Below are 20,309 nucleotides of genomic sequence, written 5' to 3' on the forward strand. Positions count from 1 at the left end.
GAATTAAATCCAAGAGCAATGCTTATATTTTTCTGGGGAATTTCACAGTGTAAATAATCTGGCATCACTGGGTAACAACTTTTATGGAAGGATTAAGTATGATGCATGAAACTCCATTAAGAAAAGTGATAAATACATTCAGACTTCATCTGGAGAATTCGATTTGGATTCAGGTGCCACTCTTAAGAGGGCTCTAGACAAATAGGAGCACATTCAGAGAAGAGCAATTGAGATGACGCCAGACATTCCAACCCATGACCCCAAGTGCAGGAATGAGAATGACTGGCTTGGGGGGTAAAAGACTCTTAGGGAACATGATTCCTTTTTTCAAATGTTGAAAAAGGTGTCATGTGGAAGATTAATAGGTCTTCAGATCTTCTCTGTAGACCTGTTGTCATCTCCTACTCCCCTCTACCCCATCAGAAGCAGACCCAGCTTTGGTGGAACCTGAACATTAGGAGGGCGGGTCTCCTGAGGGGGGGAAAAGTGTCTAGAATATAAACATAAATTTATAAAAATATAGATACATTCCTTGGAAAGTGCCCATCAAGTGAGGGTCCCTGAAGCTTCAGCTTCTTTAGCTTCATGGGAAATCCACCACATTCAGACTCATATGCCAGCAAAACTGAACTCCTCGGTAGCTCTCCAACCATGTCCCCTCTTTCCTCTGTGGCTTTGCATAAAGAGTTCCTCTGTCTAGAACACCTTTTTCTCAGCATGTCTGCTTGGCAGTATCTACTCATCCTCCAATGTCTATTTCAAAGTCTGCCCCTTCTGTGAAGCCTTACCCAACTCCTCCGGAAAACTTAGGTGGTGGTGAATCTTTTCCTACACCCTCACTGAATCTTGCGATGCCTCCACTGCAACACTTGGCTTGTCATTTGATTTTTGTTGATTTATTTGTCTGGCTTCCCTTATACTGTGTATCCGTCAGGATGGGTTGGATTATGCTCTAGTAACAAGCAACTCCAAAAACTGCAGTGGCTTAAAACAACAAAGGTTATTTCTTGCTCACGTTATGTGTACATTGCAGGTCAGCTTTTGTTCTCCCTAACCCAGGCTAACAGTAACCATGATCTGAAACATTGCCAGTTGCCGGGCCAGAGAGTAAACAGTGAAGCAAAGCATGTACTTTCTCTTAATGCTTTCCCCTAGAGATGACACATTTGCTTACATTTCGCTGTTTACACCCAACTGCAGGTGGGCAGGGAAATCCACTGTGTGCAGAAGGAAAGTAAGCCCCAGATTACAGATGAATAGCCTAATAACTACAATAAGTGATAAGCTTCTTCAGCACAGGGGTGGCATCTTGTAAAAAATCCTTGCATACCCAGTGCCTAGCACATAGTAAGTCCTCAAATATTTTTGAGTGAAAAATTAAATTTAGTGAGTAAAACACACAGGAAGGTAATTTTGGGGGTGCTGACTACGAGGAGCCATTTCCGACATGTTTTCAAGCCCAGTAGGTGCTGACCTCCCCGTCTCTGGAGATAGTCAAGCGTAGGCCAGCCTGACCACCTTGAAGGACTCATGCTCACCACAGTAGTGATACTTTCAAGATGATTCATGCAAAGAAGAGCGATTGAAATATGTGGTCTCTAAAGTCCCTTTAATTCCGAGGCCACTGTATTTTTTATCATCATCGCCTCTCTGAGCTTGAGAAAGAGTGAATTACTGTTCACTATAGAGGTGATAACATCTGACGGGAGCAGGCTATTTCTGTTGGTGACTTGACAGAAACAAGAATTGTTTGAGGGGGACAAATAAGTAGAGAGCTCTGGCCCTGAGCCCTCCGCTGGATGGTGATTACTAAATGCAGGAAGTATTGTGACCCGTAAGTATCCAGAGAGCAAAATGAAGCCAGCTCTGGGCTTGACGTGGCTTTGACACTGGAGGCCTTGGGCTCAGAGACAGACTTCAGTTCTTTGTAACTCCTTTCTTTGTTTCAGCAGAAATCTGACAATTCCAGCCAGCAGATCTGCTGGGCTGCCAGGGTCCTGCCCATACACATTCCTGAGGATGGATGGTCTCCCTTGTGTTCTTTTTGTTGTAGGTTCCTGCTGACTAACCTCGGTCTAATCACTTAGCCCCACTGTAACAGAGTTCTCTAGTCATACTCGAGAGTAAGTAATCCCTCCCCTCTTCTGTCAGTCTAAAAATGTTATACATATTAAGGATCATGATAGCCCTGTCAAGTCATTTTAATCTTTAAAAATAACAACACTGGACAAACTCAGCTTGTAAAAATCTTTGAGCCCTCTGTAGGAAGGCCCAAAATTATGCAATTAATAATGTAACTAATGTAAAAAATAATTAAAGGTAGTGGGTTTATTATTCAGTTGGTATTCAGAGTGAATGTGGCCTAAAAAAGAACATAGGAGTTAGAACATCAGGCTCACATATGAATCTGCGTGTGACTTCGGTCCTGTCACCTCCCCTTCCTTGCTCAACAGCTCCTCAGTGCTATGGGCACAGGGGCAATAATAACCAACTCAGGAGGCTACTGGGATGAATTGAGAGAGATGAAAGCGCTTTGCAGGCTATGAAGCACTTTGAGAGAGAGAATTGAAGTAAATCCAGTTTCCTGGTTGGCATGGAAATTTCTCAGACTTTCTAGCATAGCGGTGGCGCCATTAGTGCAAATTGATCCACTTTTGTGTGGTATTATCTTATACTTCAGAAGTCTCTGGAGATGGAACCCATTGATTTAATTCAGAGTTTATGGCAGTGGTTCACAGTACCAGCCACTGCTGCTATTGGGATCACTTGATTCATGCCAAACGACGACTCTAAAAGGTATTTATACGTTCTGTCACTTACAGCCCGGACTGAATTCACACGAGAACCTTCTGGGTGTTTTGTTTCATTTTTCTTGCACATCTGGCCCCCATACAACTTTTTGACTCTTCCAGTGTGTAGGGTTCACTAAATTTTTCAGCTATTATGTGTGACTTCACACAGATATGTAATTTTTAGGATGTTTGTAACTCGGGCTACTTTCAAGGGTAAAAACTGCACTTCCAAGGATTCTGCCTAATCAAATTGTGCCCGTACGGATTTCAGGATGGCAAGGGTTCAACAAAATGGTCAAATCCACTGATGACTTGAAAATGATACTTGAAAACAGTGAGTGGTCCGATTCCCTCCACCTCTCTGGTACAGGGAAATCCATGGCAGTTATCATTTGTTGTTCCAGTTGAATGACTTCAGCAAGGCAAGTTTGCTAAGTAAATGATAAGATAGTGGCACAAAATAGGGCTCCGTTTTGACAAGGCCTTGGGGTATCAGGACGCCGCTCGCATTCCCCCTCTTGGACCTCTTGTGCACAGAATGGTTCGCATCACACTGAAACCTCCCAGCTGTAAATGAGCAATTCACAACCATTCTGTATGCTGGCTACCCTATTTGCAGGGTGTACTGCTCACTGGCACTATTCATTCTATTTATTTTAATCCTTACTGCTATTTTAAAAATTAAAAGCAACGCGTGACTGTAACAAATTCAAACAATATAGAAGGCATAAAGTTAAAAAAAAAAAAAGTAAATGCTCTTCTCCTTCCTGATAAAGTCATTATTGTTTAATGGATCAGTATTTATCCTTTGTTCTTCTAAATCCTGTTCATATTCAAACAAATACAAGTCTAGATAGATTGTTCATTATACGATGAAATCATGTATTTTATTATGCAGTATATTTACGTATTTTATTGTTTAAATATGTCTTGGAGATATGTTTACATCAGTACACATAGGTCTTAATACTTTTCAGTGGCTGCATTTCATTTCCTAGTACATATGTTCTGTTTTTTGTTTTATCACTACTTTACTAATGGACATTTTTAATGCTAAGAAATGATGCAATGAATGACCTTATTGATATCGTTGTGATCATGTGCCTGTATTTTAGTACTTCATCAGACTGTGTGGGTTCTTAGAAGTGAAATGGCTAGATAAAAGGATATGCCTTTTAAAAATTTGATGGCTGTTACTAGATTGACCTTAATAAAAATTTCACCAATTTATGCTCTCACCAATGGTGCATGAATACTGTCTGGTCTGTCTTTCCAATTTTTGCCAATCTGTGAAGAATGGGGAAAAAAAAATCTCATTTTTTATTTAATTTCAATTTCCCTGATTACTAGTGAGGTTGAGCATCTTTCCTAGTTTATAGCTTGTGTATTTTGCTTGTTCATTTTCTTTGCCGCTTTTTCTATATTTTTGTCTTATACATTGTAAATATTAATTATTTATAATGTGCTTTATAAAATTTATCCCACTATGTCACTTGTGTTTAACCCTTATTAATGGCTTCCTTCACTATTCAAAAGTTTTTAATATTTATGTAGTCAAATCAATCAACCTTTTCTTTTGTGGTTTCTAGGTTTTGAGTCTTGCATAGGAAGAACTTTAAAATGTTCAGCACAACTAAAAACTTCTCTTTTTTTTTTCTAGTATGTTTGTAATTTTGCTTGTTATATTTCTGTTAAATTCACTTGAAAAATATTGTTCTTTATAATGTGTTGAACTCAGTTGTCCTAATACTTACTCATTTGCCTCTCTTTCCCAACTGATTTAAAAATAGCACTGCTTTCATAGCCTGAAAATCCCATGTATTCAAAGTGTATGTAAATGATCCATTCATCCATTTATCAATTCTTATGCTGATCATACATTATTTTAAGCATTCTAGCCTTAAAATATGTTTTGATGTAAAGTAACTTCCTCTAAATAGTTCTGTCTCAAAACTTTTAAAGCTATTTTGTACTTTTTTCCTTCCAGAGGAATTTCAGATTCAGTTTGTCAAATTCCATCAAAAATCGTGATGCATTTCTCCCAACGTATTTTAAATAAAAAGTTTCAAACGTACAGAAAAACTGAAAGAATTTTATAATGAACATCCATATACTCACCACCTAGATTTTACCATTAACATTTTACAATACTTGCTTTACCTGATAGAATTTTGATTGTGATTATAATTCTTCTGAATTTAGAGATTAATCTAGAGAGAACTGACATCTATATAAATCCAAATCTTTATCTCTAGGAATATGCTATGACTCTCTACTTATTTAAGTCTTTTTTGTTCTTATTAAAGTTTTTTAGTTATTGTCATATAGATTTTGCACATATCTTATCAGGTTTATTTAAAAAATTTTTTAAATTGAGTATAGTTGATTTATAATACTATATTAGTTTCAGGTATACAACGTAGTGATTCAGTATTTTTATAGATTATACTCCTTTTAAAGTTATTGCAAAATAATGACTATATTTCCCTGTGCTGTACAGTATATCCTTGTTGTTTATTTTATACATAGTAGTTTGTATTTGTTAATCCCATACCCCTATATTACCTACCCCTTCCCTCTCCCTACAGGTAACCACTAGTTTGTTCTCTATATCTGTAAGTCTGTTTCTGTTTTGTTATATAGAGTTGATTGTTTTACCTTTTAGATTCCACATATAAGTGACAACATAGAGTATTTGTCGTTCTCTGTCTGACTTATTTCACTAAGCATAATATTGTCTAGGTCTATCCACGTTGTTGCACATGGCAGAATTTCATTCTTTTTTATGGCTGAGTAATATTCTGTCACATATGTGTGTGTGTGTGTATATACATATACACACACACACATATATATATGCACATACACACACACATACACGCACTACATCTTTTTTATTCATTCATCTGTTCATGGACACTTAGGTAGCTTCCATATCTTGGCTATTGTAGATAGTGCTGCTGTGAACATTGGGGTGATATATCTTTTCAAATTTGAGTTTTCATCTTTTCCAGATATATGCCCAGGTGTGAGATTGCTGGATCATATGGTAGTTCTATTTTTAGTTTTTTGAGGAACCTCCATACTGTTTTCCATAGTGACTGCACCAATTTACATTCCCACCAACAGTGTACAAGGGTCCCTTTTCTCCACATTCTCACCAACATTTGCTATTTGTAGACTTTTGGATGATAGCCATTTTGACAGGTGTGAGGTGATATAAGGTTTATTCTGAGGTCTTTTCCACATTTGCTTGTTAACGTGAATGGGCTCATTCTCTCCCCACCTCCATTTCCTTCTCTAATTGATTACTTTTGGCATATGGGAAACTTAATGATATGTGTGTGTTGCAGATATATCTCATCATCCTGTCAGTCCTCTTATTAGTTATAATAAATTTTCAGGGGGTTTTCTTACTAGACAGTCCCCTCATATGCAAGTAACACTGCTTTGTCTCAAGAGTTTTTACCATCTAGCATCCTATTACTGTGTCAAATGATAATAGTGGGAATCCTTATCTTGTTCCTGACTTGAATGTTTGCTGTGGTTTCTGGGAGAAATCCTTCATCTAAGGACATTTCCTTCTTTTTTCCTTTATTTCCTTCATTTGCTAAATCTTTTCAAGAATGGTCATTTAGACTTGAATAACACTAAAGAACAATTGCACCTAATGGACATATATAGAACACTCCACCCAGCAACAGCAGAATATACACCCTCTCAAGTGCACACAGAACATTTTCTAGGATAGATCACATGTTAGGACACAAAACAAGTCTTAAGAAATTTAAGAAGATTGAAATTGTATCAAGTATCTTTTTCAACCACAGTGAAATGAAACTAGGAACCAATAGCAGAAGGAAAACTGAAAAATTCACAAATATGAGGAAATTAAACAACACATTCTTGAAAAACTAGTGGGTCAAGGAAGAAATCACAAGGGAAGTTAGAGAATACCTTGAAACAAATGAAAATAAAAACATTCCAAAACTTAGGTATGCAGCAAAAGCAGTACAAAGAGGGACATTTATAGTGGTAAATACTTTCATTAAAAAAAGAAGAAAGATCGCAAATCAACTAACTTTATACCTCAAGGAACTAGAAAAAGAAGAACAAACTAAACCCAAAGCTGGCAGAAGGAAGGAAATAATAAAGATTAGAGGGAAAATAGAGAATAAAAAACAGTAGAAATATTCAAAACAGAGTTCAGGTTTTTTTTTTTAAAGACAGACAAAATTCACAAATGCTTAGCCAGACTAAGAAAAAAAGAGAGAAGACCCAATAACAAAAATCAGAAATGAAAGAGGAGACAGTACAACTGATGCCACAAAAATAAAAAAGATCATAAGAGACTATTATATGCCAACAAATTGGATAACCTAGAAGAAATGGATAAATTCCACAATACATACAACCTACCAAGACTGAATCATGAAGAAATAAAAAATCTGGCCAAACTTATAACTAGTAAGGAGATTAAATCAGTAATCAAAAACCTTTCAACAAAGAAACGCCCAGGACCAAATGGCTTCACTGGAGATTTCTACCAAACATTTTAAAAATTGAATTCACCTGTACCTCAATAATAAATGAATGAATGGGACTTCCCTGGTGGTGCAGTGGTTAAGAATCCGCCTGCCAATGCAAGGGACACGGGTTCAAGCCCTGGTCCAGGAAGATCCCACATGCTGCAGAGCAACTAAGCCCGTGCACCACAAATACTGAGCCTGCGCTCTAGAGCCTGCAAGCCACAACTACTGAATCCCGCATGCCACAACTACTGAAGCCTGCATGCTTAGAGCCCATGCTCCACAACAAGAGAAGCCACCTCAATGAGAAGCCCACACATCGCAACAAAGAAGAGTCCCCACTTGCCGCAACTAGAGAAAGCCCGCGCATAGCAACGAAGACCCAACGCAGCCAAAAAAATAAATAAATAAATAAATAAAATAAATTTATTAAAAAAATGAATGAATGAATGGATGAATTTTAACACCAAACCTTCTCAAACTCTTCCAAAAATTGAAGAGGAGGGAACACTTCCAAACTCGTGAGGTCAGCATTACCTGATACCAAAACCAGACAAAGACACTACAAGAAAAGAAGACTGCAGACCAGTATTCCTGATGAATGTTGATATAAAAATGCTCAACAAAATACTAGAAAATTGAATTCAACAGCATATTAAAAGGATTATATACTATGACCAAGTGGGTTTATTCCTGGAATGCAAGGATATGTGAAAATCAATCAATATAATATACAACATTAACAGAACCAAGGACAAAAACCATGTGATCATCTCAATTGATGAAGAAAAAGCACTTGATAAAATTTAACATCTTTTATGATAAAAACATTCAACAAACTAGGAATGGAAGGTAATTACCTCAGCATAATAAAGGCCATATATGAAAAGCCCACAGCTAACATTATTCTTAATGGTGAAGAACTGAAAGCTTTTCATGTAGGATTAGGAACAAGGCAAGGATGCCCACTCTTACCACCTCTTTTAAACTACTGGAAGTCTTAGCAGAGGCTTCTGACTTGGAAAGGAAAAAGTAAAATTGTCTCTGTACACAGGTGACATGATCATATAGATAGAAAACCCTAAAGATTCCACCAAAATAACTGTTAGAACAAAGGAATTCAACAAAGTTACAGGACACAAAATCAACACACAACAAAATCAGCTTCTATATACTAACAGGGAAAAATCCAGAAAGGAAATTAGGAAAATAATCTCATTTACAATAGTGTCAGAAAGAATAAAATACTTAAGCTTAATCAAGGAGTCAAAAGACTTGTACATTAAAAACTACAGAACAATTCCAAAAGAAATTAAAGAGGATGCAAGTAAATAGACATCTCATGTTCATGGATTGAAAAACTTAATATTGTTAAAATGTCCATACTACCCAAAGTAATCTACAGGTTCAGTGCTATCCCTATCGGTATCCCATTGACATTTGCTTGCAGAAATGGAAAAAAAAATTCTAAAATTCATATGGAATCTCAAAGGACCCTGAATAGCCAAAACAATCTTGTGAAAGAAAAACAAAGCTGGAGGCCTCACACATCCTGATTTCAAAATATATTACAAAGCTACAGTGATAAAAACAGTATGGTACTGGCATAAAGACAGGTACAGACCAATGGAACAGAATACAGAGCCCAGAAATAAAACTCTCTCATATATGACCAAATGATCTTAAGCAAGGATGCCAAGGCTACACAGTGGAGAAAGGATAGTCTCTTCAACAAATGTTCAACAAATGGTGATGTGGGAAAACTGGATATCCACATGAAAAAGAATAAAGTTGGACCATTACCTTACATCATATATAAAAATTAAGTCAAAAATGAAGACCTAAACATAAGACCTGAAACTGTAAAACTCCTGGAAGGAAACATAGGGGAAAAGCTTCATGATATTGGTTTGGCAGTGATTTCTTGGCTGTGACACAAAAAACACATGCAACAAAAGCAAAAATAGACAAATGGGACTCTATTAACCTTAAAAACTTCTGTGCATCAAAGGAAACAGTGAACAGAAAGAAAAGGCAACCTATAGAATGGGAGAAAATATTTGCAAACCATATATCTGATAATGGGTTAATATCTGGAATACATAAAGAACTCTTACAACACAAAAACAGAAAACATCCTGATTAAAAATGGGCAAAGGACTTGGCTAGACATTTCTCCAAAGAAGCTATACAAAAGGCCAACAAGCATATGAAGAGATGCTCAACATCACTAATCATTAGGGAAATGCAGGTCAAACCAAATCAGATATCACCTCATGCCTGTTAGGATGGCCACTATCTACCCCACGCCCCCCCCCCAAAAAAAAACAAAAAACCACACACACAAAAATAATAAGTGTTGGTGAGGGTGTGGAAAAGTTGGAACCTTTGTCACTGTTGGGAATGTAAAATGGTGTAGATACTATGGAAAACATTATGAAGATTCCTTAGTAAATCCATGTGTCCAGCAAACCTACTTCAGGGTTTATATCCAGAAGAATTGAAAGCAGGAACTTGATATTTGTACACCCATGTTCATAGCATTATTTACAATAGCCAAGATATGGAAGCAACTTAAATGTCCACCACCAGATGAATGGATAAAGAAAATGTGGAGAATATATACACACACACACACACACACATATATATGTATACACATATATATATACACATGCACAATGTATATATATGTATGTATATGTATACACACACAATGGAATATTATTCAGCCCTTCAAAGGAAGGGAATCCTGTCACATGATACCACATGGGTGAACCTTGAGGACATAAGTGAAATAAGCCAGTCACAGAAACACAAGTTTTGCATGGATCCACTTACACGAGGTGTCTAAAGTTGTCAAACTTGTAGAGGCAGAAAGTAGAATGGTGGTTTTCAGGGGCTGGGGAAGGGGAAAGGGGACCCATTTTTGTTCAGTGAGTATAGTGTTGCAGTTCTGCAAGATGAAAAGAGGTCTGGAAATCCGACATACAACAGTGTGGGTGTAGTTAACACTACTGTACACTTAAAAGTAGTTAAGATGGTAAATTTTAAGTTATGTGTTTTTTACCACAAGAAAAAACGGGAGTGTAATCCTATTAAGTGCTGTTTTGGTTTCTCTCCTTTAATTTATTAATGATGTTAATGATTTTTAGAGATTTCCTAGTTTTAAAACATCCTTGCAATGTTGGTATAAACCACAGCTTCCTCTGATAGATGATGAAGAGCCAATTTCCTTAATATATAGAGAACTCTTAAAATCCATAGAAAAATGGACAAAAAATTTATCACAAAATGTCAGTAACACGTGAAAAGATTCTCAGCCATGCCTGTAAAGAAATGCAAGTTAAAACAGTAGTGACCAGTTTTTCATGTATGTATTAGCAAAGACTAGAAGTAGTGATGACATGCAGTGACACTTAGATCACTTCATTCTCTGGTGATGGGGGTGAAAATCAGTACCACCTATTTAGAGGGCAATTTTGTAGTTTACTGACAGTATTTTAAATGCCACAGCAATTGTACTTATAAGAAATTCAGAATTTCAGATATTTTCAAATGCGCAGAAGTATTTGCAGGGATAGCCATTGAGCCATTTTTGTAAGAGTTTAAAAAATTGGCGAAATGCAAATGTCTGTTAAGAGCTAGGTTGGTTAAGTAAATTATGATGCATGCATAAATTGGAACATTGTTTAAAAGAGTGAGATAAACTGTAGGTTCTGACATGGAGAGATGTTGGAACTACATTGTTGTGGGAAGAAAAAAAGAGGATCAGAATGTGAAAATACAACTCCTTTTTTGGTTTTTAAAAAAATGGTTGTAGTAACTTATGTCTAGAAAACATATCTGAAATAATGGGCCCTAGATTGTTAACAGTGGCTATCTCTGGGGAGAATAGGAAGGATTTTCACTTTTCTTCATTATTTCTGAGAGAAACTCTACATAGAGCACCATTTGAAATAGAAAGGAAAAAGGATAAATTTCAACATAAATCTGTATTGCTAACAATTACAAAGAAAAGGGAATGCTACCGCAAATTTTTATTTTGGAATGAGTTGAGGTTTCCTTGTGATCCGTTATACCACATGACCCACTTTTAAATATGTCTCATGAATGTTCTTAAAAGAATATGAAGTTGATTACTGTGGAATATTCAAGACTACCCAAATCTGTCAAATCATCCTCGTTACAGAAGTCTCATTCTTCACATCCTTTCTTGTTGTCTACTTGAGCTTTCAGAACCACGAGTAGTACATTGAAATCTCTGATTATGTTTCTGTAACTCTGTCAGCTTCTCCCATTATTCCTGTTTCTATCAATAAATTGTGGGTTGCATGTCCAGGAGGGCCGAGGCCCGGCCACCATAACACTTGGAAAGCGTCTACTGACAGTAGCCTTCTAAACATTTGAAATCTTTTGTTGAACTCTTATTGTCCTTTCAGTTCCTTCCTGAGAATTAAAACAACAACAGAAAGTTCCTGACTTATCTATAATTTAAAGCTAAACACTTTAAGAATTTGATCTACAAACTCATTTCTAGCCCCCATATGTGTGATATTTTGCAGTGTTGAAGTACAGTGACAATTAGCTGCAGCTTTGTTAATTTAGGGAATTGAGCAATTCCCAGGTTCCAAAGACAGATTCTGGGGGGAAAGTTATGTACTTTCAGTCTTATTTCCTCATTAAAAAAAATCCATTTATAAGACAGAAACTTTCGAGACAGGGTGTAGAAAGGATTGTACAAAGAATGAAGAACCTGCAATTGTCATCTGGTCCTTTGCTGCGAGTCTCTTTGGCAGCACAGAACCTCACATTTATACAGCTCACCTCACTCGGGGCTCGACTCGGCAAACAGTGTGTTTCCTCACAGTAATTACTGCCTTGCTTGTCAGGCGCGGTCCATGAGTGCCTTCTGGAGGAGTGGTTTCTAGATAATTAGAGCTTTCCCCTTTAAGCACCGCTTTTATTGGATACCCTTTAAAAAAATGTATGACAAATAGACCAACCCCAGCTTACCTACATGGGTCATGTTGCTGGAAGTAGCCCCGTGGCAGTAGCCAGGTGGTGAGTATGTGGGTATTCACGGAACAATTCTTTCAACTTTGCTGAATGTTTGAAATCTTTCCTAATAAACACCAGGGGGAAATAACAGCTCAGGAAAGTCATGCAGGCCTTCTTCCAGCAATGTTGTGGTTGCTCGGAGAGCTCAGCGTGTGGAGTGGTTGAGGGCAGGCTCCGTAACTAGCTTGCCAGCCTCTGCTGCCTCCTAGCTATGCGCCCTTCAGGTGGTTACTGCACTTCTCTGAGCCTTGTCTTTCTTGTCTGTACAACGGGAGTGATAATAGTTCCCCTTCTGGGGTTTGCTGTGAGAGTAAAATGAGAGGGTGTGGCTAAAAGCACTCCCTATGGTATTAAACACTCAGTGACCTTTGGCAACGGCTGCCCCTCCTCCCCCCTCCCCCGCTGCTGGTGTTTAGTCATCTTCATCATGGATGATGGATGTCTGACTCACTCAGAGAATGGTAGGCAGTGGCGCTCCCCTCCATCACTGATTTGAAAGGCAGTTTGGGGCTACCCTGAGACTCAGTTGTGAATGACATTGGGACCATTTCCCCAAATCAAATGCATCTTCATGTTGTCCCCTTCTCAGCCTTAGTAAATAAAATACGAGGGACATAATGTAACTCTTCCTTGGTGCAGCCCAGTCCCCATAGCAAATGTCAGTTGGGCCTGAGTGTCAGCTGCTGTGTACCTTGGGCCTGCACTTCCCTGCCCCTCAGCTCCGCTGCTCCCTGGCCTCCTGGTGAGCACGCTTGCTTCCTTAGCTGCCAGGTCTTCGGTTCTCTTCCCTCTCTCGCCTCAAACCTGATATTCACAGCCACTGCCTTTCACCTTTCCCCTTTCCCCAGGGCAGAAGTCGGGAAGAGGAAGGCAAATCAGGAAGTCATAAATCAATGGCATCACCTGTAACCTTAGAAGTGAGAATGATGACCCTCTTCTACAGAACTGAATGCGGAAACTTTCTGTCCTCCACCTTTCTTGGGTTTTTGAAGTCCTTTCAGTGGTTTTTAGTATATTCACAGTTTTATGCAACCATCAACACTACCTAATTTTAGAACATTTGCATCACCCCCAAAAGAAACCTCATCCCCATTAGTGGTCAGTCCTCATGCTCCCCTCCCCTCAGCCCTTGGCAAACACTAATCTATTTTCTGTCGCTATGGATGTACCTATTCTGGGTGTTTCATACAAATGCAGTCACATGATATGTGGCATTTTGTGTCTGTCTGCATGATGTTTCTTTCCATGCTGTAGCATGTGTCAGTACTTCATGCCTTTCTATGGCTGAACAGTAGTCCGTCATAGGGACATGCCGTATTGTGTTTATTCGTCCACCCATTGATGGCCGTTGAGGTTGCTTCTACTATTTGGCTGTTATTATGAGGATGCTCTGAATATTTGTGTGGACATATTTTCATTTCTATTTGGTATATACCTAGGAGTGGAATCACTGGGTCTTATGGTAACTGTATATATAACTTTCTGAGGAACTGCCAAACTGTTTTCTGAAGTGCAGCAATGGCTGCACCATTTCACCTTCCCACCAGCAACGTAGGAGGGCTCTAGTTTCCCCCCCTTCCTCACCTGTAGTATTATCTGTCATTGTGATTATAGCCATCCTGGTGGGTGTGAATTGGTATCTCATTGTGGTTTTAATTTGTATTTCCCTAATGACTAATGATGTTGAGCACTTTTTAAATATGCTTATTGGCCATTTGTATGTCTTCTTTGGAGAAATGTCTATTCAAATCCTTTACCTATTTTTAAATTGGGTTTTTGTCTTTTTATTACTCAGTTATGAGCGCCTTACCAGATATGTGATTTGCAAATATTTTCTCCCATTCTGTGGCTTGTCTTTTTCACTTTCTTGATGATGACCTTTAAAGCACAAAAGTTTTTTAATTTTGATGAAGTCTGATTTATCTGTTTTTTCTTATGTCACTTGCACATTCAGATATTCTATTTGATGTCTTCAGTGTCTTATCTGAAAATCTGATTGGCTTACTGGAAACATAACTGTATTATTATTAGTTTTCCTGATTTGGAATCTAATCAGGTGGTAAAGCACTTGATTTAAAATGTTTGCCGGTAATATACAGATAGAAGAGCTTAGAAATGTTGATACTTGTTGAGCTGGTAAATTACCCGTTTCTGTGCGCTCAGCCTCAGGAAATAATATGATAGAAGAAATACATCCTATATGCCCAGAGGTCATTTCACTGTCACCTATGAGAGTGGCACGCTGAAAGCCAGTTCATAGCAGAGGAGGTTAAGTCCATAGTGGTACATTATTAGGCAGCTATTGCATATTATAATTACGAAGCTGATTTAATGACACTGTTGATGATGAAATGTTTAGTGAAAAAAACCAAAACACAAGTGTGTGCCCATTAATGATTAAAAATGTGTATAAAATATCTGGACTAGATGGAAGATTATAGGTGGCTTTCTTAAATTTCATTTTCTATTGATATATATTTTTTTACTATTAAAAATTAAGTTAAAAAAACATGCATGACATTTCACGTCAGTGGGGGAAATGGTGACAAGTGGGTACACTGGGTATCTGTTTATCCTTATGTCACACCAACTATTTTTTTAAGAGTAATTATTTTTTATCATCATGATCACCAGGACTAGTCTTAAAATCAGAAAAAATAGTTTGCTGTGTTTATTTACTAAGAATTTGAATAGAAGTATTTAATTTTCTTTACATTTTTATATCAAATCCAAACACTGATGATAACATGATTCTGGTATTAGAATTACTATTATTTTAGTCATTATCAGCATTGCAATTTGCTAAAAGAAAGGTAATGATGATTGTGGTGGTATGTTAATAATAGAGATCACAGAAATACTTTTCTCTTGGCATCTCATGAAAGAATTAGTAATAGTAGTATTTTACATGTAAATAAATCAGTCATCCCAGTTTTTGAAATAAATTTGAAATGGAACAAAGATTTAAGGGTTTTTGTTTTTTGGTTTTTGGGTTTTTTTTAAAGGACTAATAAAGGCACTGAAAAAAATAAAAAGTAAGCCCAATACAAGGTCAAGGGTAGCGTGCACACCCAAGGTGAGGCTACTTGTGGGGTTGCTGCCCCAGAGAGAGATGTACGGTTCATGGGCCACAAACCGCGTCTGTGGATCCCCTGACCCTCCGACCTCGGCCTTCACCTGAGCAACAGGGGGCCGGGGTGACAGGGTAGCAGGCAGGGACGGCCCGCAGAGCCCCACTCCTGTGGCATCAGTGCCCCTCCCCGGTGCACGCACTGCAGTGGGCTTGGCCTCTGGGCCTGGAGTGGGCGTCCTGCTCTCACACGTGGGAAGGCTATGAAAAGAAAACCCTTGTGGGCCCAAACATTTAAACAAGAATTACACTAGGATCTTTTGTTCTCGCTATGACACGGTCAGAATTCATTTGGAGGTCCAGAAGAGGGTTTTTTTTGTTGTTGTCATTTTTGAATCTGAGTTATTTTATGCGAGGAAACGGGGAAACACTACACAGAAACACATGGCTGAAGTCTGTCCAGTGGTGTTGGGACGTCCCCGCGTCATTCCTCAGGGCACTATTTTCTGAGTGTTTGGGGGGGCTTCTGACTCAAAAGTCACATCCGAGGTTGGATGTTGGATTCCTTGGGAAAAGGCCCGGGTGATCGAAGGCAAGCAGTGGAGTGTGCCTGGGAATCTGGGAAATACACACACAGCCCGAGAGAGGGATGCTCACCGTTTCTCTTTTCCTCCTCAGGTTTAATAGGGAAAACCTGCTTTCTGCAAACAACTGAAAAAGCCACCCTTGGAAGCTGTTTCTTTGGGCCTCATGGAGCAGCTGGAACCTGTGCTGTGAGGCCCCCAACAGGAGGACCTGTCGCCCACTGATCACCCAGCGCGGCTATCGCCATGGCCAGCAAGAGGAAGTCCACCACCCCGTGCATGATCCCCGTGAAGACTGTGGTGCTGCAGGACCCCGGCGCCGAGGCCCCGCCCGCGGAGCCCGTGCCCGAGGGGCCCCCGCAGGAGCCGCCCCCAGAAGCTCCCACCGCCAGCGGCGAGGCCACCCAGGGCGCCAGCAGTCCGGACAGCGCCGCACTGGCCAACGGGCACCGGAGCACCTTGGACGGCTACACATATGCCTGTAAATGCTGTGACTTCAGATCCCAGGACATAACCCGGTTTGTGGGACACCTGAGCTCAGAGCACACAGACTTTAGCAAAGACCCAAACTTTGTATGCACTGAATGCAGTTTTCTGGCAAAAACTCCCGAGGGGCTTTCTCTGCACAATGCCAAGTGTCACTCGGGGGAAGCCAGCTTTGTGTGGAATGTGGCCAAGCCAGACAATCATGTTGTCGTGGAGCAGAGTGTCCCCGAGAGCACCAGCCCTCCCGACCCGTTGGGGGAGCCAAACATGGAAGGGACGGATGGACAGGCGGAAATCATCATCACCAAAACTCCAATCATGAAGATAATGAAAGGCAAAGCCGAAGCCAAAAAAATTCACACGCTCAAGGAGAACGTCCCCAGTCAGCCTACTGGGGAGGCCTTACCGAACCCTTCGGCCGGGGACATGGAGGTGAAAGAGGGGGACCACGCCTTTGTCAACGGGGCAGCCCCGGTCAGCCAGGCCTCTACCAACTCCGCAAAACCCCCGCACTCGGCCAACGGGCCCCTGCTGGGGACGGTGCCGGTGCTGCCCGCGGGCATCGCCCAGTTCCTCTCCCTCCAGCAGCCGCCCCCGCACGCCCAGCACCACGCCCACCAGCCCCTGCCCACGGCCAAGTCCCTCCCCAAAGTGATGATCCCCCTGAGCAGCATTCCCACGTACAACGCGGCCATGGACTCCAACAGCTTTCTGAAGAACTCCTTCCACAAGTTCCCCTACCCAACCAAAGCCGAGCTCTGCTATTTGACTGTGGTCACCAAGTACCCGGAAGAACAGCTCAAGATCTGGTTCACCGCCCAGAGGCTGAAGCAAGGTATCAGCTGGTCCCCGGAGGAGATTGAGGACGCCCGGAAAAAGATGTTCAACACGGTCATTCAGTCTGTCCCACAGCCCACGATCACTGTCCTCAACACCCCGCTGGTTGCCAGTGGCGGCAACGTCCAGCATCTCGTCCAGCCCACTCTGCCTGGCCACGTGGTGGGCCAGCCAGAGGGCACAGCCGGGGGACTTCTGGTCACTCAGCCACTGATGGCCAATGGGTTGCAGGCACCCAGCTCATCTCTCCCCCTGGCAGTCACATCTGTCCCCAAGCTGCCCGCTGTTGCGCCCATTAACACTGTGTGTTCAAATACAACGTCTGCCGTGAAGGTGGTGAATGCTGCCCAGTCCCTCCTCACGGCGTGCCCCAGCATCACCTCCCAAGCCTTCCTGGATGCCAGCATCTACAAAAACAAGAAATCTCACGAACAGCTGTCAGCTCTGAAAGGGAGCTTCTGTCGGAACCAGTTCCCAGGACAGAGCGAAGTTGAGCATCTGACCAAAGTGACCGGCCTCAGCACCCGTGAGGTGCGGAAGTGGTTCAGCGACCGCAGGTACCACTGCCGGAACCTGAAGGGCTCCAGGGCCGGGCTGGCCGGGGAGCACGGCGCCCTCCTCGTCGACTCTGTGCCCGAGGTGCCCTTCTCCCTGGCGTCCAAGGCCCCGGAGGTGACCTGCCTCCTGACAGCGGCCACCCCGGCTACCCCCCCTTCTGCCAAGCGACAGTCCTGGCACCAGACCCCCGACTTCACACCAACCAAATACAAGGAGCGGGCCCCCGAGCAGCTCAGAGCCCTGGAGAACAGTTTTGCACAAAACCCCCTTCCTCTCGACGAGGAACTGGACCGCCTGAGGACTGAGACCAAAATGACCCGCAGGGAGATTGATGGCTGGTTTTCAGAGAGACGGAAAAAAGTGAGTGCCGAGGAGGCCAAGAAGGCTGAGGAGGGCACCTCTCAGGGGGAGGAGGAGGCCGCCGAGGACGAGGGGGAGGAGGGCTCGGCCAGGGACCCGAGGGTCCCAGGGGAAGACGGCTCCCTGGAAGCGCCCAGCAGCCATGTGCTGGCAGAACGCAAAGTCAGCCCCATCAAAATCAACCTCAAGAACCTGCGCGTCACGGAGGCCAACGGCAAGGGCGAGCTCCCGGGGCTGGGCGCCTGTGAGCCCGAGGACGACACGCCCAGCAAGCCAGCGGAGCAGCTGCCGGGCAAGGTGAGCTACAGGAAGACGGCCCAGCAGCGGCACCTGCTGCGGCAGCTCTTCCTGCAGACGCAGTGGCCCAGCAACCAGGACTACGACTCCATCATGGCCCAGACGGGCCTGCCGCGGCCCGAGGTGGTGCGCTGGTTCGGGGACAGCAGGTACGCCCTGAAGAACGGCCAGCTCAAGTGGTACGAAGACTACAGACGGGGCAACTTCCCCCCCGGGCTGCTGGTCATCAGCCCCGGCAACCGGGAGCTGCTGCAAGACTATTACGTGACCCACAAGATGCTGTACGAGCAGGACCTGCAGAGCCTCTGCAACAAGACCCAGATGAGCGCCCAGCAGGTCAAGCAGTGGTTTGCTGAGAAGATGGGCGAGGAGACCCGGGCCATGGCCGACACGGGTGGTGAGGGCCAGGGCCCCAGCGACCCTGCAGCAGTTCACAAAGGGATGGGCGACACCTATTCAGAGGTGTCCGAAAACAGTGAGTCATGGGAGCCCGGGGCCCCTGAGGTCAGCTCAGAGCCCGTTGCCACGCCGAGTCCCCAGGCTGGACCTCAGCTGGGTAAGGAGCCTGTGGGGCTATGCCGTCCTCTGTGGGTCTGGGGGGCACCTGTGGCAGGCACTGAATCCAGTGCCAGGGCATCTGCTGTTTCTAAGGCTGTCTGGCAGCAGGACCATGTTGTCTGGCTGCTTCAGGGGGCACCTGGCAGCAGAATCCATTGGGGCATCATCATATGATAAAGGGTTGACGGTTGGTTTTTCGTTTCGTGTTTGTTAAACCTGCACAGGGGAAGGAGTGTAGTGAACCTCCAAGGGCCCACACTTTTCTAGTCATTTCTTAGCCAAAGGAGAATAGGTCAGAATGTCATCTGAGCCAGATAGAACCACGACCACTGGGTAAGAGAGAGAATAGGACTTACGAGGAAATTCAACCCAAATTGGTGAACAAAAGCAGAGGGAGCCTTTAATTGACCTTAGATACATGAAGTGCTTTTTTTTTTAAATGATGAAAAATCCTGTAATTTGCATTTCAATTATTCTTCCTGATGTAGAGGTAGTGGAAAATCTTCTTCCCTCTTAGACATACATGGAATCGAAAGCTTGAATTTTGTTCCTCAGTTTCTCTGGATCAGGACATTAGTACTTGAAAGAAAGCTTTAGAAGATTATTTTACTGAAGACAGTTTGAAGCCTCAGACAAATCACGTTATTGGGTGTTGATTTTCTCGGGTCTTGATCTCTGAGTTCCTGGCCTCTCCCTTCCCTCCCACCCTCCTCTTGGGTGGCCTTGTCACAGGTTGGCCAGGAGCGAGGTAGCTGAGCTCTTCATGGGAGGCTGTGGAAACCAAGGAAGTATCTGGAGTCCCAGATTCCCTGATTTGGGACCTTTAGAAGGTGGTTCCAGGGCCGGCGTTTCTGGACTCGACCTTGTTTCCTCCAATCCCCTGTGAGTCAGTGAGGTCCCCGCAGGGAGCATCATGGGCACCAGGGAACAGGTGTGGGCTCACAGGGCGGGTTGCCTCAGGCACCTTCTCCAGCACCGGGCCTGCCCACCCCTGGCTTTGGCTCTGCCAGCAAAATGGCAGATTGCTGGGCACTAGGAAAAACTGATTTCTTTAGGTTTTTTTTTTTTTAATTGAAATTCTACTGAATTATATATATATATATTTTTTTAATTACACTCTTGTAGCTGGAAATAGGGTGGTGGTTACACTACATTGTGAATGTACTTAATGCCACTT

At 42.3% G+C, this 20,309-nt stretch overlaps 1 protein-coding gene across 4 annotated transcripts in view; it reads left to right on the forward strand.

Annotated features, from left to right (window-relative positions):
- ZHX3 (zinc fingers and homeoboxes 3) overlaps positions 1-20,309 on the forward strand; it is a 134,102-nt gene that overhangs the window by 112,709 nt on the left and 1,084 nt on the right. For all 4 annotated transcript variants that reach the window (XM_061210250.1, XM_061210249.1, XM_061210248.1 and 1 more), the window contains exon 3: positions 16,131-19,130. In XM_061210250.1, the coding sequence (XP_061066233.1) occupies positions 16,283-19,130 (2,848 nt within the window). In that variant the 5' untranslated portion in view covers positions 16,131-16,282. The remainder of the gene's footprint in view (positions 1-16,130; positions 19,131-20,309) is intronic.

The sequence above is a fragment of the Eubalaena glacialis genome, chromosome 13 (genome assembly GCF_028564815.1).
Source record: "Eubalaena glacialis isolate mEubGla1 chromosome 13, mEubGla1.1.hap2.+ XY, whole genome shotgun sequence".
Classification (NCBI taxonomy): domain Eukaryota; kingdom Metazoa; phylum Chordata; class Mammalia; order Artiodactyla; family Balaenidae; genus Eubalaena; species Eubalaena glacialis.